The sequence below is a fragment of the Saccostrea cucullata genome, unplaced genomic scaffold (assembly GCF_032062105.1).
Source record: "Saccostrea cucullata isolate Sc308-1 unplaced genomic scaffold, CSIRO_AGI_Scuc_v1 ctg42, whole genome shotgun sequence".
In the NCBI taxonomy this organism is placed as follows: Eukaryota; Metazoa; Mollusca; class Bivalvia; order Ostreida; family Ostreidae; genus Saccostrea; species Saccostrea cuccullata.
The window spans coordinates 482,848-507,080 of record NW_026932910.1 but is presented as its reverse complement, the minus strand read 5'-3'; the positions used below and the strand labels follow the sequence as shown (position 1 = coordinate 507,080).

The 24,233-nt window shown below is 34.8% G+C and overlaps 2 protein-coding genes across 3 annotated transcripts; one reads left to right on the top strand and one right to left on the bottom strand.

Moving 5' to 3' along the window:
• Window positions 1-6,620: 6,620 nt before the first annotated feature.
• LOC134236446 (regulator of nonsense transcripts 1-like) lies at window positions 6,621-16,483 on the bottom strand. Of its 2 annotated transcripts, none has more exons than XM_062718630.1 (24): window positions 16,266-16,483; window positions 15,783-15,922; window positions 15,376-15,465; window positions 14,987-15,196; window positions 14,454-14,666; window positions 13,023-13,195; window positions 12,713-12,811; window positions 12,475-12,583; window positions 12,166-12,373; window positions 11,889-12,035; window positions 11,692-11,780; window positions 11,490-11,604; window positions 11,193-11,336; window positions 10,818-11,031; window positions 10,508-10,625; window positions 10,228-10,384; window positions 9,965-10,107; window positions 9,759-9,801; window positions 9,517-9,648; window positions 9,239-9,311; window positions 8,962-9,120; window positions 8,623-8,756; window positions 7,914-8,030; window positions 6,621-7,560 (listed from the first exon to the last, which is right to left on the bottom strand). In XM_062718630.1, the coding sequence occupies exons 1-24, from the start codon at window positions 16,443-16,445 to the stop codon at window positions 7,441-7,443; spliced, it is 3,327 nt and encodes a 1,108-aa protein (XP_062574614.1). In that variant the 5' UTR covers window positions 16,446-16,483; the 3' UTR covers window positions 6,621-7,440. The 2 variants fall into 2 exon arrangements, with proteins under 2 accessions (XP_062574614.1, XP_062574615.1); XM_062718631.1 differs by having other exon boundaries at window positions 8,632-8,756.
• Window positions 16,484-16,610: 127 nt separating this feature from the next.
• On the top strand, window positions 16,611-23,010 carry LOC134236463 (poly(A) RNA polymerase GLD2-like). Its single transcript, XM_062718649.1, has 14 exons — window positions 16,611-16,731; window positions 17,033-17,336; window positions 17,875-18,001; window positions 18,272-18,386; window positions 19,088-19,179; window positions 19,533-19,596; window positions 19,952-20,018; window positions 20,274-20,354; window positions 20,456-20,459; window positions 20,792-20,843; window positions 21,157-21,203; window positions 21,332-21,462; window positions 22,014-22,120; window positions 22,213-23,010. Exons 2-14 carry the CDS (start codon window positions 17,056-17,058, stop codon window positions 22,350-22,352), a joined length of 1,308 nt encoding a protein of 435 aa, XP_062574633.1. The 5' UTR covers window positions 16,611-16,731; window positions 17,033-17,055; the 3' UTR covers window positions 22,353-23,010.
• Window positions 23,011-24,233: the final 1,223 nt, after the last annotated feature.

Sequence of the window (24,233 nt, the reverse complement as noted above, 5' to 3'; positions counted from 1 at the left end):
TTGACGTCAGTGGGCGAGGACAATTGAAATTGGGATGAAAAGTGTAATTTAAATCTATATCTGTATTTTTAAAGTCTAAATCTACAATTTTATTTCACGATGAAATGGAAATATAAGGAATCATTTTAGTTAGATATTTCCAGGGACATCAACAATAGTGGGAAACATGGAATAATGAAGCCCGTCATGCGCGGATCTAAGGTGCATCTCTCTGCTATACCCCCCCCCGGTTTAAAAAATGTATATACTAAAACAAGAAAAAAGTTACCATGCTTTTTTGGAAAATTACCCCCCTAGTAAACGCGAATACAATGTATGTGTGAAATGGGTATGAGAGGCAATAGAAATCACCACTAATGATTTTGTTGGTTCATCCATTTCAAATCGAGACAACGACAAAATAAACACCCACCAAAAAAATTATCGTTTGAAAAAAGCTGCAAATAATTTTCTGAAGGAAATAAATATCATTTTCTTAAGGAAATAAATGTCATGTATGACATGATCGGAAGAAATGTATGGTAAAAGATTTATTTCCTGTTTTCTGTTGATGTGTTCAGAATTTGTCACCGTTTCACCACGGTGATATCTATAAACAGGGAATTTCAGAGATAAGAATCGATTGCTAAAAATCTGACTTCAAAGCTTAACTGAACTTAATTTCTTGCCATGAGAATGATTTATGTAATAGAAAAGATCAAATTAAAATATATCAAAATGTTTCTATTACTTCTTTGATATATATAAATTATCTTACTTATTAGGTATTCACTATGATATTGCAAGATTAATCTCCCCTAGACACTGGCATCATCTAAATTCAATATTTTATTTTTGTTCTTGTGGATAGACATTAAAATTGGTACATTTGTACCCTACTAGATAAACACCCGCGCAATTTAAGCGCGGGAAATTGCTTTTATATATAGTAACCATTTACAACAGAAAATACATACATGTATAGTGTACTTGTAAATCGTAGTTTTTACTGACAGACTACAGACTTATAGAGGGAAGAAATAATTTGTTCAAAATCCCGCATGAAGTAGATGTACGTCACCATTCCCACACACTTTTTGTGAAAACCTGAAAAATAAAAATTTCTTTAATTGACGTTTATTATAAATGTGAAACCTCATACAATGTTATGGATAAAGTACTTCAGATGTTCTTATTTCATTTTCATGAAGGATAAAAGCAGCGAATATACACAATTTACAAATGAATTGATTTTGGGGGGTTGGGGGATTAAAAATTCACAGGTACTTGAGTCTTGGTTTATTATTATATATGTAAAAGGCTTCTCTTTTTTTTTTTTTTACATATCAATAAGGTAAATACAAGGTGTTTCAAAAACATGCAACCATTTACTTTTCTCACTTTATTTACATGTAAACAGAAACAGAAAGTTTAATATCTAATTATACTAAAAAGGCTTAAGTTTTTATTAAAAACAAAAAATTAGGAAATAATTACCATTTGAAATAATTATGAAGTCATATTTGACATCACTGAAAAAACAGATAACTTCATTCTTTATGCAATATGTTATATGGAATTTCATAAGAAGCAATAATCAGTAGTTCCGATACTGCTTTGTCAGAGAATCTCACAGTTTTGTGGTTAGAATAATAAAAATAATGTTTACAGAATGCAAAGAACATGCTTAGTAATATATAGTCAAAATTGTATAAATCTGTAAAATTTTGCAGCTAATGGAAAAGTTAATGCGTGATCAAAGAAAAGGAAAAATCAGAAGAAAGAACACATGAAAACATTTAGAATATTACTAAAGAGACATTGTTTAAGAGACTCACATGAAATTATTTTGTAAAATAACTGAGCTTGTGAACAAATACGACTCAAAATTGAGCAAGCCAAGTACATGTACATGTATTTATCGGATGCTGTCAAAGTATGTTTTGAATCTTAAACCTTGGACTTGTTAGAACAAATGTTTGGAGGATCAGTCAAATCTTTCAATTCCATTAAATTAGGCCCCCACACTCACTTGACTTAACCCCCATAAATTTTATCTGTGGGGGTACTTAAAGTTCAAAGTTTTTAAATCACACTTCAAAACAATAAATAAACTCAATATGGTTTAAAAATGAGACCTGATTCATTACCAAGAGACTCTTTGCACTAGTGATGAGAACTTTCTTGCATTGGATTGATTTATTCATGTACATATTCATAAAACAAAACCCAAGTACCCGTGTAAAAATTAACCCCCCCCCCCCCCCCCCACCGTGAATAGGCCGAGTAATTGATACAAAAGTACAAAAGACTTTTTTTAAGAAAAAAAACCCTGAAATGTCTTCATTAAAGCACAAAACTTTACAGCTTAAATTGTATTAGAACAATACCTTGTCCTTATTCGTAAGTTTTCTTTGCAAACAAGTTATTACAAGGTACAAACTGTGCGTCGGGTTCGTTGCCACGATCTCTCAGTAAGGAAAAAAAAATACTGATAAACTCGTAAGAAAAACATACATGTACTACACATGGTAACGTGCGGGACCCGCAGTAGACACTTGTCTACTGTCTAATTTAAATAGTTTACAAAGAAATTCCTGCCACTTGGCTATAACAATGTCAGTTGGCTAAAGAAATGCCACCTCCACTTGGCAATATACGTCGACCCTTAGCTTCTCCAAAGCCTCTTGCTAATACCTGCCACTTAGCAATATCAAGGGCAAAAGAGTATTTCTAACCACCCGGCTAAACAGACGCAGTTTAGTAACTCTATAATCCTATACATATGCCACTTGGTTTCTAGCCACTTATCTTTTCCCGTCAACTGGGTAATTCAAATATTTTGCCAGTTGAAAAGATAAAGTTTTTCCTATAATTAGATTAGTAACACTTGTCTATAACTTGTCACTTCATTATTGCCATTTGTCTACTTGTATAATCCTTGTATAATAATTTCATGATGTTTTAGAAGCTTCCGTCAATTGAAAATCAAGACCCTCTGACACTGACCTTGGAGTTTGACCTACTTTTTTAAAAACTTTAACCTTGGCCATAACTTTTGAACGGTTAGGACTAGGGCTTTCATGCTTCACATATGTAATCCTTGTGAGTAGAACTTTCATTGGATACCAAGAACTTTGACCCTCTGACCTTGACGTTTGACCTACTTTTTTAAAAACTTTAACCTTGGCTATAACTTTTGAACGGCAAGGACTAGGGCTTTCATACTTCACATACCGGGTATGTTGTACTTGTGACAAGACCTTTCTTAAGAAATAACAACTTTGATCCTTTGACCTTGGAGTTTGACCTACCTTCAAAAATTTATCCTTGGCAATAACTTCTGAACAGGTGGTGTTAAGGCTTTCATATTTCACAATCATATTTCCTACTTTGGGTACCAATATATTTAATTTGCATTTAAGAAAAGTTTAATCTTCGTTTAATCTTCGTTATGTTGCCATACAGTGTCATCCGTGATTCACAAACACATCTTGTTCCTTTTAACTTTTAATCTTGTCACAGGTAATGCACATGTCAAATATTAAAGCCCTATCTATTCTCATATTTCCGAAAATGCTATGATTTCTGACTCCTTGGCCTTGACTTCACGATTGACCTTATTTTAAAAAAAAATTCAACTTTGGTTATAATTTCTAATTGACATATGATAGGACATTCATATTTGACACAAAATGTCATAAAAAATGATCTCACCCACAAAGACACCGAAAGGGGGGACCACAATTCTTTGAATTTGCTTGTAATATATTTAATTTGCATATATGAAAAGTTATTTATTTGCTATGTTGCCATACAGGGTCATTGGTGTTTCACAAACACATCTTGTTATCTCTATATGAGAAGAGATATGGCTGTCATATTTGATATGGACATTACCTGTGACAAGATATTTCAGAGCATACTATACATTTATTGCACGATAGTAAGAGAAATATGAAGACTTATTCAGCCAAGAAAAATCATATTCCCCGAGGGCTTCGCCCGAGGGGAATATGATATTTCTTGGCTGAATAAGTCTTCATGTTTCCCGAACATTCATGCAATAAATTGTTTATTATACCGAAACAAGCAAAACCTTTGAAATAAACATAAACTTTCAAATTCGGCACCGCTCTCAAAGTCACTTTCATTTTTTACGTAAAGTTACTATAAAACCCTTCGTTCAACACATTGTCATCAGTTTTGTGACGTAAACCAGGCTATTGTGACGTCTACTTCTCTCGGAAGTTTTCGTTCAATGAGCGAGAACTATATTGTGGGAAAATACACTAGGTGTTCTGAAGAGGTGGAATATGATGAAAAGCGTGCCGATGGCCGGGAAATATGAAGTTTTAAGTCCCGATCACATGATAACTTAGAACCAATCAGATAACTCATTGTTTAGAATATTTATGAGGTAAAATAATATGACTTCTGACCACTTGACCTTGACCTTCATGATTGACCTAATAAAAAAGAGTTCAACTTCGGTGATAATTTCTAAATGACATATGATAGAAAGTTCATATTTGACATGTCATAACAAAAACTAGTGCTAATTGTAACGGGAACCGTTACAGATGTTCCCCAAACGCTCCCCAACTTCCTTTTCGTGCCATATTCCCTGTAAGCTTCTTTAAATAAGACAAATTCTGTGCATTTTTGACTTTAACAACGTTTTTCCGGTAGGATACCAATTATATTCAAATTTTAGCATTGCACCCGTGCGCATGTGAATGCATGTGCTTATGACCATGTCGTCTTGTCTACGCTATCTATTATATATTTTAATTAACTATATATTAAAGCATTCAGTCCAAAAGAATTAAAATTCACTCATTCAAGTGTATTTTTTATTTCAATCGTTCCAAATGCACGCACGTGCCTGCATGTGCACAATGGCCCTACCTTCTTGTAGGAGTCCATTGTATTTATCTCTGTTATAAATCCCATCCTCTTTGGTCTAAAAACAAGAGAGTTATAGCCATTTCAAGTTTCAGCCAATCAGATTGCAGCACACGTGCAATCGCGTGATTTCATAATTTCTTTTCTATATTGTATTGTTGGATATTCTAATGAATGACTAAGTTTAAAATTTCAAAACATTTCGTCAAAAAATAAAGGAGATATAACCATTTAAAGTTTCAGCCAATCAGATTGCAGCACACGTGCATGCGCGTGATTTCTTTAAATTTTTTGTATATCATATTGCAGGATATCCTAATGTTTGACTATGTTTCGAATTTCAAAGCATTTCCTCAAAAAACAAATGAGATATAGTCATTTAAAGTTTCAGCCAATCAGATTGCAGCACACGTGCATGCGCGTGATTTCATGAATTTTTCGATATCATCTTGTAGGATATCCTAATTCATGCCTATGTTTTAAATTTCAAAGCATTTCGTCAAAAAACAAAAAAGATATTGAGAATTTTGTTTCAGCCAATCAGAGCGAAGCGCGCGTTCATGCACGTGCAAGCATGTTCATAATGACAATATCCTCTTCTAGGAGTCCATTATGTCTGTCTATGATCTAAATCCCATGCTGTTTGGTTGAAAAACAAGGAAGTTATAGCCATTTATAGTTTAAGCCAATCAGATTGCAGCGCACGTGCATGCGCGTGCTTTCATGACAATTTTTAATTATCGTTTTATAGGGCATCCTAAAGTATGCCTTTGTTTTAAATTTCAAAGCATTTCCTCATAAAACAGAAAAGATATTGAGATTTTTGTTTCAGCCAATCAGAGCGAAGCGCACGTACATGCGCGTGAATTCGTGCAAATTTGACAGTGTCACATTATCTACACTATTAATATATCTTTATATAATGAGTTTCAAATCATTTCATCAAAAAATGTAAAAGTTATAACTTTATCAAGTATATCAGTCATTTCACTCACTTCACGCGCACGCACGTGCATGCGTATGCGGGCAAAATGACCTTCGTTCCGCACACCTACACTACACACCTATTAACCCTAAAAAGGTTTTAGCTCAGTTGGGTGAACAGTTTCTGAGAACACTCGCGGACAAAAAAAGTCCGGAGAAGAAATTAGAAGAAAAAAGAATAATAATAAGAAACAGAGTAAAAACAATATGTTCCCAAACTCCGTTTGGGGAACATAATGACAAATCATCCACAAAGACACTGAAAGCGGGGGACCACATTTCTTTGAATTTGTTTGTTTGTTTACGTTTCTCAAGCAGTGTTTATAATAAATATTATCTTAAATGTATACAATAAATTAAAACATAAAAAAAATTGCAGAATAATGTTTTATTACACACAGAAACTAAATAAGGAATAATTTATAATAAAAAAAAGATTTTAGAGCAAACCCTGAAGAGAACATCATTACACCGATCAAGAAAGTGCCAAATAGTCCAATTTGGATACATGTAGTATGAAAAATAACCCCTCCAAGCTGTTTGCATTCCAATTACCACAAGCTGATTTAATTAAACTGCCCAGTCCCTAATTCCCTTATTTGTAGACAGAGTGACACAGGTCTTCAATAATTAATACACACATTTAAGCTATACATGTAAAGCACCTACACATGTAATTGATTACAGATGAAAGAATTTCATGTAAAAACAAAAGGGATGCAGGGTTTTAGAACAGCGATCATAGCCGATTTTTGCAGATATACCAAGAATAAAAAATTTCTTGTCCATCATTTTCTCTTGTGAAATGGCCGATTTTATATTTCCAAAAAATATTATCCCTTTGATAATAAATCACAGAACGTGTAATTTAATAGTGCTGACATTCATGAATCACCGCAGGTATCGTTAATCTAATTCACTCCATCCAAGTCAAAAATTAGAACCCGAGTTACTAGTCGATGGTTAAAAAAAGAAAACAAAGCACAGAAACTGAATAAAGATACAAATGGCAACAAATGATGGCAATTACAATAATCAGATATAAAGTGACAATCAATTTTTGGTTGACGAGATGGCTGTCTTAGTGTGGCGACATGACTGTATCACGCAGACTACTGATAGTAACAGAATCATCTCAATTCTATAGATAATAGGTACATGCCAACTCTAACACATCATCATCATTGTACACACAATCTAGCCGGCAGTGTCTTTGTAAGAGATGGTAGACCTGGCCTAGCCCCATACTGCTAGGTCACCCTTGTTTGAGTGTAAACCTATCTGAGCTTTGTCTGATCTGCTTCAGACTTCAGTGAGCACACCGTTATTTTGGACCGTCGGTGGTTGGAGCAATCGCTGTGAACGAGTGTCCAGCCCCCCGACGGAGATTGCGGGGTGCCAGTTTATGGTGACTCAGTGCGGGTAGACTCTATTGCAGTAAGGCAGGCAGTTCGTCATATTCTTAGACACTGCTACATGTCAGTTTCAAGTTCTCAATACAATTTGCATCATTGTTATTTTCAGTTAAGAACAAACTCCGCCATAAAAGAGGATGGCTATGCTGGTGTCCTAATTAAATGGACCCTGTGACAGCTGAGATGCATAAAACATGCGGTCGCCCTGGTAGGTGGAGTCCTGGGACAGCATGCCGTCTGCTTGAGATTTGAAGTCATCCGCCAAGAAACTGTCCTGTAATAAAAAAAACACAATTACAATATAGCTAATCAACATTACATGGTCAAAATTATCATGAAATATCTTAAATATAACACACTTCTTCATGACAACTTGGGAAACAGTTCAACTGTTTCCTAAGTCAACCTTGGACAGCAGTTTCCTAGGTCTTTTCCATTACCTCACGAAAACAGTGTGACTGCTCCCCTTGTAGTCATGAAATAAGTGTACATTTAGAGTATCCCATTTGCTTATCTTGGAAAAAACAAACTGACTAAACCTTGCAATTGTAAAAGTCCAAAGACTCAAAACTCAAAAGAAAACAATATGGCAAGTTCATTTTTGATGGAAATTGTTTGAGTATAAACCTGAGAGAGTTCTGGCTGGGAGAGTCCAGACAATCCTGGCTGACTCATCTGGAAAGGTTGGCTCATAGACATGGGGCCCTGGGTCAGAGGTCCCTGGGAGAAGGGCTGGGACACATCCTGAAAGACAATATTTCATTAATGACTTGAAACAAATCAATCCTTCAAAATATTGAAAATGCTCATTTTAGATATTTTTGTTATCTTGTGTTCCAGTCTAATCATACATGTACATATATTTGGTTATCAAATACTATTCTTGTATTTTGTTCAGCTTCAGAATTAAGGAATGAAGCTTATTTCAACTTATGTTATACGATATAACATAACTTGGGGCAGTTAACGCTTTTTTATAAACCGCTTTGCAGTTTATAAAGCGTAAACTGCCCCAAGTTATGTTATATCGTATAACATAAGTTGAAATAAGCTTCATTCCTTATAATTTAATTTCAATGTAGACAATGATACAATTTTTCCATTTTTTTCTTTCGGAAAAGGGCTTCAAATATAGCATATTTTAAAAGTTACATCCAGTGGAGTAATACGTTTTTGGCGTAACTCATTGTGACGTAGGCAAGTTATTTTATACAAAATGGATAAAACCGTTTAACCAATCAAATGACTTGTTACAAATGAAATTAAATTATTACCCAATAAACATGTACATTTATAATTTTTTAATTCTGGCCTGTTTATATGACCATCTTCTAACCTGACTTGCCTGGCTCTGACTGTTGCCCTGGCTGAACTGGGAGTTACTCAGCTGGGACTGAGTGTTACTATAGCGAGGTGGCTTGGTGCCACGACGACGCCCAGTTCCTCTTGCTGCCGGGGCATTTCTGTTACCTGATTCAACAAATGATGTTCAAAATTTAACTAAGTTTTTAATAAGTTAACTTTAAAACAAACCTTCAATTAACAAAATTTCCTCTGGCTGCAGGAGTGTTTCTATTACTTGATACAACAAATTACATGTATGTTCAAGATGTGATGAAGTTTTACACAAAATCTGTTAATAAACTCTAAAATACTGTACAATGTTTCAACATACCCATTGGTACTTGTTGGCCGTTGAAGGGCTGTGGCATGGGTGCCATAAACATATTGACAGGGACAGGGATGTTGAGAGCGGGGCCAGTGTAATGTCTTTCTGGACCAATGTAACTCAGCTGATCATGAGTGCGAACCACAGGCTCATTGTAACCTCGACCTGCAGGGGTACAAAAAGGTTTGGTATAAATGTTAGTACTCAGATGTAATCCATTTGGTGGCAAATGCATAGGGCATGTTATCTGATATTATCTAAATTATGCAACAAAGAATCTTACTTCTATCGTACACACTGCCTGGAATCATCACTTCCCGGGCATCAAACATGATATTGCTCATAAATCGGCCTCCCTAAACACAGAAGAAATAGAAGTTAGAAATCATTAGTATAAATAAAGCATGAATAACTGAAATTTACAAGTACACATACATTGTAATTGTATTAACACAGCTTGAAAAGTAAAAATTACCCACATCCTATAATTTTTCATAGATGTACGTATTGACAGAGATAAAACATGATATTGAACTCTCAGACAATAGAGAGACCACTTACTGGGTTGGAGGTGTTGACCAGTTTGCGGGGCTTGCTGAACTGAATCATGCTCTCCTTCAGATTATTGAGGGGCCCCTCCACCAAGCACTTCTGCTCCTTGTAGTAAGTTAGCAGGTGATTCCAAAGGGGTTGCTGAAACCAAAACAGAGGCAATTAGAAATCACAAAACACAATTTTGTCAAGATGTTGGATATTTTTCAATGTGCATAATCTATACAGGTTATCATGTATAATTTCCTTACCTTTGACAAAACCTTTGGATTTCCAACAATTATAATACCATACCTGTTAAAGAAACATAAAGCTGGTTCATACATAATGCATTTCAGAATTTATAACATGTAAATAGCTTTTTCTACTAATTTCTTCTTAGCTCATATTTTGCTCATGTAAAAATATGGGTGAAATATTCCCAACTTGGTATTCAACAATAAACAATCAATCATACCTTGCCCGAGTAAGGGCCACATTCAGACGTCTCGGATCATTAAGGAAACCAATTCCTTGATGTTCATTGGAGCGCACACAAGACAGAATGATGAAATCCTTCTCTCTTCCTTGGAAAGCATCTACACTAGCAACCTCTATCTCCTGTAATATAAAATTATCATTTTTAGTAAAACATTCAACTTTTTTCTTTAACCCACTTTTTGAGGAAATATCTGAACTGTGCACTAGTAATTCTACAGATTATCTACACTTCTTCTTTACCTGATATAATTTCTTGTTCAGAGATCCGCTGTACTGCATGTATTGTACAATGTAAGCCCTCTGTCCCTCGTACGGAGTGATGATACCTATCTGCTCTGGCTTCACATTGGACCTCAAAAACCTTGTACCAATCTTCTCTACGTTTGCAGCCTCAGTTCTAAAAAGAATATCAGGCGTATGAAATTCAGAGAAAAAACTGACAAAATACTCATGTTCTTATCAGTAGATGAGTGTAATTTGCAGTCCACAAAATTAGACTTGTAGCAGGAAATATGTTTACCTGTTCAAATAAGAAGTTCCAGAACTTGAAATTTCCTCTTGTCCAGATGTTGTGTAGAAGAACATAGGTTTGTCTCCTTGCGGCCAAGGGATGTCAAGTCCTTTCCTTGTGCGATCACCTGCAGAAATACATACATGTACATGTAGACATTAAATTCAACATGCTCCAAAACACTGTAAATGTGTATGGTTCAAACATGTCAAACGAGAACTTCCAAGGGCCCAATTTTGCTGGAAGATCTTAAACCATGTTTATAGTTATTTTTCAAACATCAAAATTGAGAAATCATTATCTTAATTTCCAGTTTTACCTGGAGCCACTCCATTTTGTAGAGATCCTTCGTAGAAGATGTTGGATGGGAAAGCACTGAGAGCGGGATGCATTCTGTACTGGACCTGTAGACGAATGGGTCTGATGCCCAGTACCACTAATCGCTCAAACAGGGACTGGGACAGCCCAGCCCGGGCAGCCTTCTTACACATGACCACTGGTCCCAGCTGGCAATGGTCACCCACCAGGATCAACTACATTGGGAAACATTTGTTAATAGAATACATGTATAATTAACATACACAACATTGTCTCTTCAATTTTGAAAGAAGTTTTTTTATCAATGCCTGGGCTCTCAACATGAACCTGTACAGTGTATTTAGAGTACCTTTGTTTTGTTCTGTAAGTATCTTACCTGTCTACATCCTAGCACTACAGGAATCATACACTCCGGTTCTGTGGCTTGTGTACTTTCATCAATCAGCACTGATCTAAACTGCATTTTTCCTAGTCTGGGGTCTCCTGTTCCCACACAGGTACAACAAATCACATCAGCATGCTGAAATACAGAGCACACTTATACAGGTACTTCATCAGACAACTTCATAAATTTGTATATCTAGGAATTGATAATTGGCATCTTAAAAGTTGCATGTTTCTATCTAAACACAGTGATGTAATATTAGCCAGCTAAACCTCTGTACATCAGTACCTGTAACAGTTCCTTTTCACACTGCTTCTTCAGTGACCTGTATCTTTTCTCGTCAGTGGAGGACAACTCTCCTGTCTCATCCTTTAACTGCTGCAGCTTTTGTAACTCAGGGACACTGAAACAGAAATACATCAATAAAAGCCAGTACTACACAATATTAGTACTCTTGAACTTGACGCGTTAACAATCACACACGGCCTACCTTTCCATGTTTCTGATCTGGTTGTGGAGGGCCAAGAAGGACACAGGTGAATCAATGGCCTCTCTGCTCTTGGCACACAAACGCACCACCTGGAAAAAGCAGAATGTATCTCAAAATTGAAAACATTTCCAAATTTTGTATGTTTTTAAAATTTTATTTATAAAAATAACAACTCGTCAATATTTTCTCAAACCCACCTTCAGTCCAGTTTTGTGAATCTTTTCAGTCAGTTGGTCCACAGCAATGTTAGAGGGAGCACACACCAATACTTGTCCATTGTTCTGTTTGGCCAGGTGGTACACAATGGTGGCTGAAGTCACAGTCTTACCAGTTCCTGGGGGACCCTTTCAAAACCAAGCAGATTTTTTATTAATTGATCATTTAGGGATCCTTCTTCAACTAATAATTGCTAAGATTTTGAAAGATAGACATAATATCTTTGTAAATCTTTGCAATACTGATATAAATTTTCACCTGGATCAAACTTAGTGGTCGCTGAAGCACAGTCTTGACAGCATACACCTGGGAGTGGTTGAGTTCTGGCAGGTTGGGGACACTGAATCTCTTGGGGAGCTGACACTTTATTACAACATCCTCCACCTCGTGTCCCAGGAGCTTGTGATAAATATAACCCCATACTGAGGTCTCGTCTACAGCAAAGGTCTTCAATGCTGCCTGCATCCTGTAAAGATGTAATCATTGATCAAATGGCAAATATGTAACTAAAATGTCACTAGAAAAACATCTGGCTTGTTTTCTTTATCAAAAATTTTTTTTTCATACCTGTCAAAAGAAGTTGACTTCCAAACAAAGTCCACCACGAAGTTATGAGTGCACTCAGTAGGTACTCCTGCATTGCTCTTCAATTCAATGGCAACTTCATCACTATGGTCTAATACAGGTCAGGAAACTAATGCAAACAGATCTTTACTTGTATGGTTACATTAATGATACCACAAGTAACTTTTATCAAAATCCAGCTTAACAAATAGATGTATCATAAAGTTTTAAGTAAGGATACTGTCAGGGATCTTGATGACATGTCCTACACCTGACCAGGGTTTGTGAAGCTCTCCCTGGTAACGAAGCCTCAGCTCATCACCATGCATCAATTTCATCTCTGTAATTAAAATTAAATTAAGTCATGATATTTAATTAAACAATACATATGCAGAGAGTCTCTTATATATTTACTTATCTTATAAAGGAACTTAAAAACATCAGTATCCTTATACAATACTTTTTTTAAAACACTCAAAGGACAATGGTTTACTTTCGAAAAGAATTGATTTACATAAAATTTTTATGCAGAGACATGCTCTTTTCTTTACCATCATTGGCCTTTGGCAGGTGGAAGTAAGCGATCCTCTTCTTGTTAAGGCCGACATCCCAGCGTACTACGATGTTATCCTGGGTCTGGGACTCCTTCAGCTTCTTGTCGTAGTCAGCCTCCAACTTAACCAGGGGGCCAAAGATGTTCTGGTACTGGTATGCATCATCATATCTGAAAAATCAGTTGATCTTAATACTGGAGTAATTAGTACATGTTGCACAAGTAATTTGTAAAATGTTTACAAGGAAAAATATTGACTGGTGTTTTTTCCGCTGATAAATCCTGGCTTGAGATACACATGTAGCTAAAGTCTATTGTGTAAAGTGGGTTCAATACTTATAAACAATCACTTGAAAATCAATTCAGTCATAGAAATGACACCCCAATTAGATCTTAAACTGCAAGTTCTAGCAACGTTATTTCATCTGAAAATTTCCAGGGGAGTCAGCCTACAGATTTCCAATGTATATTCAAACATCCTGCACTGATGTCCAAATCTTCTCCCTAAAGCCTCTATCATGTTTATGTGAAAAAGGTGATTAATCAAAACATTTACATGCATGCAGATAAATCCTTGAGTTCATTTACATATAAAAGCACTAAGCAATCGTTATATTTTTAATATCAGGATATATGAAAGGATCGATTTATTATGGAATGATTTTTCATCTTGATTGTATAAGTTCCATCCTGTTTGTACATAGAGATTTAAGGAAAACAAACCTAACTTATAACTTCCCAAAAGTTTTTATTAGCATGCACTAGTATATATTATCATTGTGTGAAGTGTAACCAAAAGTTCATCATAACATTCTATTATATACATATTTTAACAATGCTTAAAAAATGCATGTTCCTTTGCAGCCCCTATGAATTTAATACTGCTCTTATAAGAATCTTTTTGGACTACCTAAGTTCATTAACAAATCTTAAACACACTTTTCCTTTCCATATGACCTTGAAGCAAGGTCAAAACATTATTCCTTTAGCTTCTAAATATTTTGAAACTATTAAACATGATAAACATGACAATAGAGCAGTCATTAAGTAACCAGTAAATTCTTACAATTTATCAGTGTGCAAAATTAATGCCTTTCTGATGTTCCAAATCTATCTTAAGTTGAAACGGGCTATGCAGATCTGAATTAAAATAGATAGACCAAATTGTCTATTCAAATTTTGGTCATAGGTAAAATAAGAAAAAAAAGCAACTAAATTGATTCTGAGAAACAGTTTTATACTTTTTATATTTTGTGCTAAAGAAATATTGTTATATCTCAACATTCAGAACATTGTGTATCTTTCGACAAATGAACGGTGTACTATTTTTATCCAATGCTCCTTCCTGTTGCCATCTGTCATGCAGCAAATCCTAAAGGCTTGTTGCTGGATGGACGGACAAATATCTGCAGCTATGTTTTGCCCTTACCTTAGTAACACCTGAGTGGGTTCTTCGTCCACCCCTGGTTTTTCTAGATCCTCCAGCGTGGCCTCGGGGTTGTCCTTCCAGAGTTCCTCCAGCTTGTTGATCTGCTGGGCCGAGATCTGCCGGCTCCTCATCTGCTCCTGGTCCGATGGAACCTTGACCAGCCACGACAGAAACTGACGGTCCTGGATCAACGGCTGCCACTGACTCGGGTCCCTACATAATAGAAAGCAATTTTACTTGTTTTTATTTTTTTTATTTTAATGTGTTCATAAATGTATGATTTCAATGCAAGTGAGAAGAAGCTGAAGATGATGATGTGCTCTTTTTAATGCTTTTTCATTCCACAAGTTTTAATACATATTAAGAAAGTAACAGATATATAAAACAATTAGGATTATATCAAAGCAACACTGTTCATCTCTGGTACTTTGCAGAACAGGCGAAAAAACAGTTCAGATTAATTTTTGCATGAAACTTTTGAACAATCCACCAAAATGATGGAGTGCCATTAAATTCAATGTAAATCTACTTACCAGTTCATATCCTTCAGGTTGGTAAGGGTGGCACATGGCTGACGACACAACAGTACAACCACAGAGTCTGCCTTGGCAGGAATAAAGCCCAGGAGGAAAACATTCCGACAGCCGCAGTTATAACACTCCAGCACAGTCTCTCCCAGGGGGCCATCTTTGTGCAGCGTCACTTCCTTAGCCTTGGCTCTCACAAGATGATTGATGATGTGACTGTCAGCAAAGAAGACAAAAGATAAACTAAGGTCTAAATCATAATATAATCTAAAGGTTATATATTCACTCCAGCAAAAACAATCAACCAAGATTTCAATGATATATGTTGTTTTGTATCTTTTTTAAAAAAATGTTTAAAAGTCTAACACAAAGCAAGTTAAATGATATTTCCAAACCTCCCAGAAGTATTCCCTCTTCCATTGCAAAACCACTTCTTTGTGCTGTTACAGAACACCACAGATGCAGGGTCATGAATTCCACAGTACCTGCACGAGAAAATAATGATTATGATAAACATTTGAACTGTACATGTATATACTGAAATCTAAAAAAAATCGGTTTCATTCATATATTAAAATGTAAACATATATGCAAGTTCCTTTTGCTACAAACACATGATAAAGCAACTTGAAAGAGTAAATCATACATATGTACCTAAATTGGTTTCATCGTTACGGTTTCAAATCAAAGCAATGATGATAATAATCATAATATGCTATGTTTTCATTATTTCAATATTTCATATATAACACTTCATATTAGAACAAATTTTTTTCATAGATCTTTTTTTCATAGATCTTACGAGCATGCATGCTTGGGCAGATCTTTCATCATAAACTGTTCCTCCTCCTCCTCCTCAAAATTGAGCTCCCCCACCCCCTGGGTGATCGATGTAACTCCCTTATCCAGACCATTCTGAACTGGAGCCTCTGGACCATTAACCTGCAAAGTACACCGTTACAAATAATTCACTGCATAAAAAACATAATTATTCTTTAGTTTCATTTCTGTTTAAAATTAATGAAGATGAAAGTTGCACAATTACTATCCAATGACTTTGAATCTAAAAATAGATTTTATAAAATTCTTCTCTTTTCCTGGAACAAATTACATGACTAAAAGTAAATTACATAGACATTTAATACAACTCTTAAAATAAAACAAGAATGAAGTAAACATTTTAAAGATGCATCAGTATGTGCACAGATGCATGTGGCCACATGTCACATGGCGACTCCATTACGCCATTGCCATCTGGTAAAATCTTCCTTCAGAATTCACGTACCTGGCTTTGACTCTGTCCATGTTCTAGCTGTGAAGCTTGGGTCTGAGACTGAGTCTGGGACGGTAGGGTGAAATCCGTGTAGTCATAGTCAGTTCCTTGAGTGTCGGCCCCAATGAGGTCCTCTTCAGTTTCGAGGAAAGTCAAGGATTGAGAATTTGGGGCATACGCGTCCACACTCATAATGACATAGCGATTCCTTGACACTAGTACTAAATTAACCCAATCCTAGTGTTTTCAAATATTTTACGACGCAACGGTCGAATTGAAAATGTTTACAACTGAAAGTAGAATTTCTTCGTACACCGTTCACGCCATTTCGTTCTTCGTTGCCTACGTCACATAGAACACAATATCCTCTGACGCATGTGTACTCAGTACACAACATTTTACCACGTTTTTCTCATCAGTGACTTGAGAAGTTATCACTGCTCGACTAAAAGGGTTAATTTTCCTCTTGTTGTGGAATGTAAGAGAACAATACGTTCAAAATATATTGCCTATATTTAGACAGAGATGTTCGGCTCATAATTTTAAAAATGCATTCATGTCATGGACTTTTTCTGAACACATTTTTCATTTTAGGCCTAACGTTAGTGATTTTGTCCACATGCACCTGGAGTTTTTATCAGGTGCCTGTGATTTAAAAGATGTCCTATTATATGCACAATGAAAGTGTGAAAAAATATTTTTGTATTGTAAAAATGTTAAAACACTTTTTCATATAACATCATAGAAATGCATGGCTATAGTTTTATCATTACTTTCAGGGGATTCAGTATACCGCTGAGAGATGAATAGGAGAGTTCACTATCCTGGACCTCCAGGGAACCCAAATTCATTTTTTCCACAATTTAATCCAACATTCCGCTTCTCACGGCTTGTACAGCAGCAGTACACCTTTCTTCCTAACCAGCATCGTCTGCGGCATCCGAGTTTTCTTGACTTTAACAACGGCTGGCAGAATCTTCAAGTGGATGTTGGCTATCCTCCTGTTGATTACAGAGAAACAATCAGACAAGACATTCTATCACAGCTTCACAGACATCCCAGCACTAGTCATCAAAACCGCAAGTAAGACAGTGAATTGATGATACTAATTTATCTTGTAAGAATTTTCTTCGTATTTGGATCTCTTAGATTTATTGTGTTATACAGTGTCAAAAAAAGCATTGTAGATAAAATATGATTATTAATAAATATTTTAGGTGTTACATCATGTACATATGATATATATATTGGATCAATAAATTTTATTTTAAAAATGAGTACCCGGTAATATAGAATTTGATATGATTTTACAGCTGTCAGTTGAAGTGGTAGGATTGGTTCTGATCTTGATTTGTCTGTTGCCTTTGAGAGTCCAATGGTAATGTGTACTAGTCTGTGTTTAAAAAATGTGATCCTGAAACCAGACTATATAGAAGTTTGCAAAATTTTGTGTGTTTTTTTTTAAATCCTTCAGACATTTTTAAATGTCACAATGCAGAATTTTGCAACTCCATTTTTAAATTTTTCTCAATCTCTGTCATAATTGTACTTCTTACATAGCAATACATAGTAATCAGTATTCCATTATTTAATATAATTGTATTTTTTTCTAACTTTGTAGGAGATCTGCAGATTCCCTTCCAATTTCTTCCAGCAGTAAGAAATCCAGGACTGACCTCCCCTCTGAATCCTGTACTGTGATTAAAGATGTTCCCCTCCCTCCACCGGGATACAATCCCATACACAATGTAAACAAAAAATTAACCTTGACAAATGATGATTCTTAAATCTGTAAATTTGTTTAATTTTATCCCTTGCTTCAAACTCATAGTTCAGATAAAGTACATGTATTTGTAATTCTTGCAAAAAGTTCAGAATAAACATCTGCTGCTCTCATATACTTGTTTTATAAAATAAGTAGACATAAAATGAATCCTAGGTATAATATCTCGTACAATTTGTCAGTGTAGCAATGTTAAGTTTCTTGCAAAAATTTTGACTGCCTTGTGATATTTCAGATCACCGAGGCCATCATCCGATACTTCCTAGAGAACCACCAGACAGACAAAGCATACAAACAGAAACTTCAACTTAGAGATGTACTCTTCAAAATATTTCAAGCTTCTATGCCAAGTAAGTTTTTATCAAGATTAGCTGCAGAACCGTAGCTCTCTGCTTGAGAAAATTTGGACAGACAAAGCAGGGAGCTACGGATCCAAGCGTTGTAAAACCATCAATTTATGCCAACCACTTTTTTGTTGCTCACTTTGAGTATAATTTCTTGTATTTTCAGCTATTCTTTGCTTTAAAGATGATATTCAATAATTAAACATGTATTTCAAATTATTTTGAATACTTAATTTACTTTTCAACGGTCCCAAAGAGCCCGTTTATATTTTTGGAATGTCGGTTTTCAAAATTTCTATTCCAAAGTCCATGTTGGAGATTGTGGGTAAAAATATCTTTTAAAGAACATACGTTTGCCCAAAAATTAGATTTTAAAAAATATATGGTAAATTATCAGATACCATTTTTTATGCAGAGAAAAGCATATACAGTGTAATACAAGAAATAATATTTCAGAGTGAGCAGTCAAAAATTGGCGGCATAAATGGAAGGTTTTTACAATACTTGGATCTGTAGCCCTCTGCTTAACTTTTATCTGTCCAAATTTTCTCAAGCAGATAGCTACAGCTCTGCAGCTACATGGAGATGTACATTGATTTAAATGAAAGCTAGGAAATGTGGCAAGTGATATATTGAAGATTAAGAGACTCCATGCACGTAGTTATACCGGTACTACTCTACATGTAAGAATTCATTATTTTATGTAGACTGTGGACTGTACATTGTTGGATCCTCTATGAGTGGCTTTGGGACAATGAAGAGTGATATGGACATGTGCCTTATGATCTCAGAAGATGGGGTAAGTATAAAGACAACTCATTAAAATAAGATCAGTGCCAGTTTTATTCCCATTTATATACTGTACATGTTCTGTTTCGGTGAACTTTTCAATTGAACAAATTGACATACAAAAGGAAATAATAAAATAATAAAAATACAAGGTATTCTTTTTTTTACCAAAAAAATTTGCAATGGATTTATTAAGTGCATGGAAACTTTCACTCAAAATCGCCACATTCTTCATAGATTTATTGTGTAAAAAGAAAATTGTGAAGAGCTTGCCCACACCCCTTTAGTCAGAGATACACTATGTTTTAAACTTCCTGTGCCTGCTTTTTTTATCATCATTAAAATGAAAGAGTTTAATTACAGATAGACCAGAAGAGAGAAGCCCCAGAACTTCTTTATCTCATCCAGAAAGCTCTTTATAAATGCAGTAAGTGACAAATGTTCCATAAAATAACCTCTCATATACGTATATGCATCTTAGTTTTTAAAAAGAAAATGATCACATTATTTCTGCATTGATTTTAAAACTAACAATTATGCTGATGCAATTTACATGCACTTTGCAAACCAAAATTGATTTTAAAAGGATGAAGAATATTATTTTATTTATTATAGATACTTAATAAATACTAGATGCTTATTAAATATTCATACATTTGTAATTTGAAATTTTATTCGAAAGATCAAATAAAGGTGTAACATCTATTTTTAAAGAAAAATAGAAAAGGCAATTATTATTTTCACCATTACTTAGATTTGTTCCTTACTTTTATCTACTTCAGGCTTTGTGAGGGAATCTATGGTCATCAGAGCTAAAGTCCCAATTCTACGCTTTAACGATCTCGTAAGGTAATTATATTTCCAGTCATGATATAATGATTTCATTAGGTTATATTTCCAGTAATATTGTGCATCAGTAATTTAATTTTATCTTTAAAAAATTATTTTTTTTTTATTTTGTAAACTTCTTTTTTAAACTTATTAAGTTATAAACTTTACTTTATTTGTAAAGTAATTGAATTTTCATTGATGTTTGCATTCATAATTAATACATAGAAAGTATGATTTATTTCAGATAGCTTAATACTATATTTCCTTTTTCAGCAAAGCCCAAATAGATCTGAATGTCAACAACAGTGTTGGAATAAGAAATACTCATTTACTCAAGTATTACTGCATGAGTAAGTAATATATTAATACAGGTACATGTATATTGATTATATTTTCATGATTAATCTTTTGATTGATTGATATAATCATACATTGACGGTTGAACTTTGTTTCAGACTGGCGAGTTTTCATACATGTACATGTATATATTTTAAATACATGTACTTCGTCCTTGTAATTATGTTAATTGATGTTAATTTTGATCCTTGATTGATACAATGACCTTGTCAGCAAATACTGTTTATCATTGAGTTAAATGCTGACTTGACGTTTTTCATACTAATTGTTAGTTCATTATTGACACAGATTTTTCAGTCGGCAAGGGATGCTCACTCTTCCATGGCACCTGATCCTACCTCTGATGTTTTGGAGGTCCCTGTTTGCACTGCTCCTATAAAAGTTTTATGGACTTTTGATCTTGAAATCACTAATATTCATATGTTTCATTGTAGCTGATAAAAACTAGTCCTGTACATAAAAAAGTAAATGTCCTGACATCAAAGTGTAAAATTTCAAATGTAGTTACTCTCTCTAACTCAGTGCTCTCAGACTATTCTACAATGTAAGTAAAAAAGGAAATGTTCTTTGAAATCACTAATATGCATGATATAAAAAGACTCACAAATAAATGTCCTCCACAAAATGTAAAATTTCAAATACATATACCTGTAGGATATAGAACAAATCAACTCCATGCTACTGATTCTCCATAGTAGATACATGTAGATGTCAATCTCTCATTGCAAGAAAAAATAATTCTGGAATAACATGCATGTACCTTATACATGATTATTTATATCATAACATTGAATTACAGATGCCTGTTCACCACCAGTTCTTCCATCCCTACAGGAACTCTATCCAGTAAGTGAAACTGACTTTTGTACTTTGTAGTTATTAATAGTCAAATTTCCTGTGTTTACATTCACAGTATATATTATAAGTGCTTTCACTGTAAATGGTTTAGTAGTACATTATGCTTTACCAAACAGGCGCGCTTCAATGGTTCCTTAGACATCCGAGACCTGAAGTTTGATGATACTGTGTCCTATAAGAGTGATAATGGACAGAGTGTGGGGGAACTCTTTCTGGGATTCCTAGGTTACTATAGCAATAAGTTCAAGTAAGTAAATAGGCATGGTCAAAGTTGATATGCAAACAATTTATGCAGAGTAAACTAAAATTTCATTCGATAAAATCTTGTTAATGGTCAAATATATATTCTGTATGACTACATGCAGAGTAAACTAAAAATTTGTACATTTGATAAATGTATCTTTGTGTAAGTCTACTTGTGTGCCAACTTAAAATCAAACTAAAACTGTCAAATTTTATGTAGAAATACATGTATACTGTGTGACTATTTTAGAAAGCAGGCTTCATATTTTAGAGGTTTTGGCTCCATGGCAACACCATTCACCGATGTGCACTATTCATGAATACATTGTGTGCCAAGAAATCATTTATAAATACATGTACAACACACTGCACAGACATGTCTTGCATTAATTCATGATTACGCCAACAACTGCATACCAAGTGATTATGCTAAATTTTGAATACGCCAATTTATGTGTACATATAAACAAAACAACCCAAGTCAATTCTGTGATTATCTTAAAGTATCATTATGGATATGAATGAATACGATGAGAGTTTGTTCTTCTTTTCTAGGTTTGATGAGGATTGTATATCAATAAAGGATGCCACAAAGTACAACTTAGATGACTACATGCGATTCAAGAACGAGTATTTTCAGATGCAGCCTCTTTGCATTGAAGGTAGGTGTTCAATTTTATAATGAATTCAAATTGAAATGTATCTTTATTTTATGTGATCTAAAACATTCCTCCTTGATGTTGCTTTTTTCCAGAGCCATTTGACATGTCAAATACAGCAAGGTCTTGTCACGATAAAAATAAATTCGACCGAGTGAAAAAAGTGTTCAAAACAAGTTACCGGGAACTGCAGAAAAAGAAAGACGTCAGCTGTCTGTTCTCACAGCCATTTTAAAGTGCCGAACATTAGTGCTCAATTAGAGAACAAATGTGGAGTTTGGGTCAGGACTACAGATTGGGACCATTGTTGGAAGCATGGTGGTAGTGTGAGTGTGAATTGTAGGACATTTGTCTAACTCTAGTATGCTTATGAGGAATGTCTACAGATACATGTAATTGGGTGTGAATATGTGAGTTGTTCTGTATAAGGGACAAGACAGAGGTGTGCTGAAGTGCGGAACTGTACAGAAATCAAGATGGTGCTAAGTAAACACATAAAGTGCAATGTACAGCCACTTGAAAAATGTGAATCAAGTGTAAAATTAATCTCGTGACATATACAATTACTTACACATACATGTATATTAACAGAACTGATTCTTTGATTACATGTACAATGTACATGTTATCTGAAAATCATGTATAAAGTACATTTACTGTTCATTGAGCAGTGTAAATATTCAGCACTGCAAAATTTTGTTACACAGAGAGAGGCAGCTCAGACATTTTATTTCTATTCCATGATAAGTGGGTTTAAGTAAAGGTGTCTCTTTGTTCATTGTTCTCGAAAATTGACAATGTGATTATCATGTTTGAAAGTTTGTTTATGTACAGTATGAGAGAAAAATTCTGATGAACCTGTTCATTGTAAATAAATTCTATATAATTTGCAATTTTTTCATTATTACCTATCTGTATATCTACAAGTATTACAGTTTAAAGTTTTGGAATATTTTTTTTCAAGTACTTCTTTGCTCATTTAATCAGATGTGTATACTGTGAAATCACAAATTTTCGTTGGGGTTTAATTTTCATTGTTTTCGAGGTATGAGGACACCCACTAATTCATGTCCACCACGCAATGTAAAATGTTAAATAACTTTTCAAAAATTCTTCATCCAAGAATTCAAATCCACACGAACCACGAGTTTTTACAAAAACCACAAAAAATTGACCCCACGAAAATGTGATTTTACCGTAAACACTTTTAAATTATATTTTCATTGCACAAGACAAAGTTTCAGATGCTGCAATTTCAGCTATAAAAGAATAACCACGTTTTGGAGCAGATTAATATTTTTGGAGTACATTGAAGGTGTCATTTCCAAGTACATATACCTACAAGCCCTATATTGTCCAATCATGCATGACTGATACATTAAGGATGCACACTAATGGATTTGTTTCAGATGCTGGATCTGATCTGCATCCTCCAGACGATTGACCAGGTTTAAGTTTTTGGAGCAGATGAAATCTGGAGATAATGAACAATAATCAAGCTAGAGTCCATTGATAGAATACAAATCAATAGGAGAGCTTTTGAATGCAGATGTTATGTCCAAGATAAAAATATAGGTTATCAAAGATTACGCAGCTCACCATGGCTAATGTTATCAGTTTAAATAATGCAATCTCATTATATTTTCTTTATAGTTAGTATGCATCCTAATAACAATTTTCCTAGATACTCAAAAAAGATGAGCTTGGTCACTCATCTGAATAATGTAGGTCAGATCCAGCATCCGAGGCAGGTCTGGTAGTGTCCATCCCCAGGTGCATCGCCCATGCAAGTTTGGTCCGAGTAGGGCTTAAAGTAAGTTACTTGCATATTAGCAATGGACCTGCTCCAAAAACTTGAACCTGGTCACTCATCTGAAAATGTAGGTCAGATCCAGCATCCGAAGCAAATCTGGTAGTGCCCATCCCTAGATGCATCATCCATGGAAGTTTGGTCCAGGTAGGGCTTATAGTTACTTGGGAATGGGTCTGATCCTAAAACTTTAACCTGGACGCCGACACTGGAGGTATAGCATAAGCTCATCCCGACTTCATCAAAGTGAGCTAAATATGGATCTCTAAAAAGTCCTTTACATGTCATCCATGCAAGTTTAGGCCT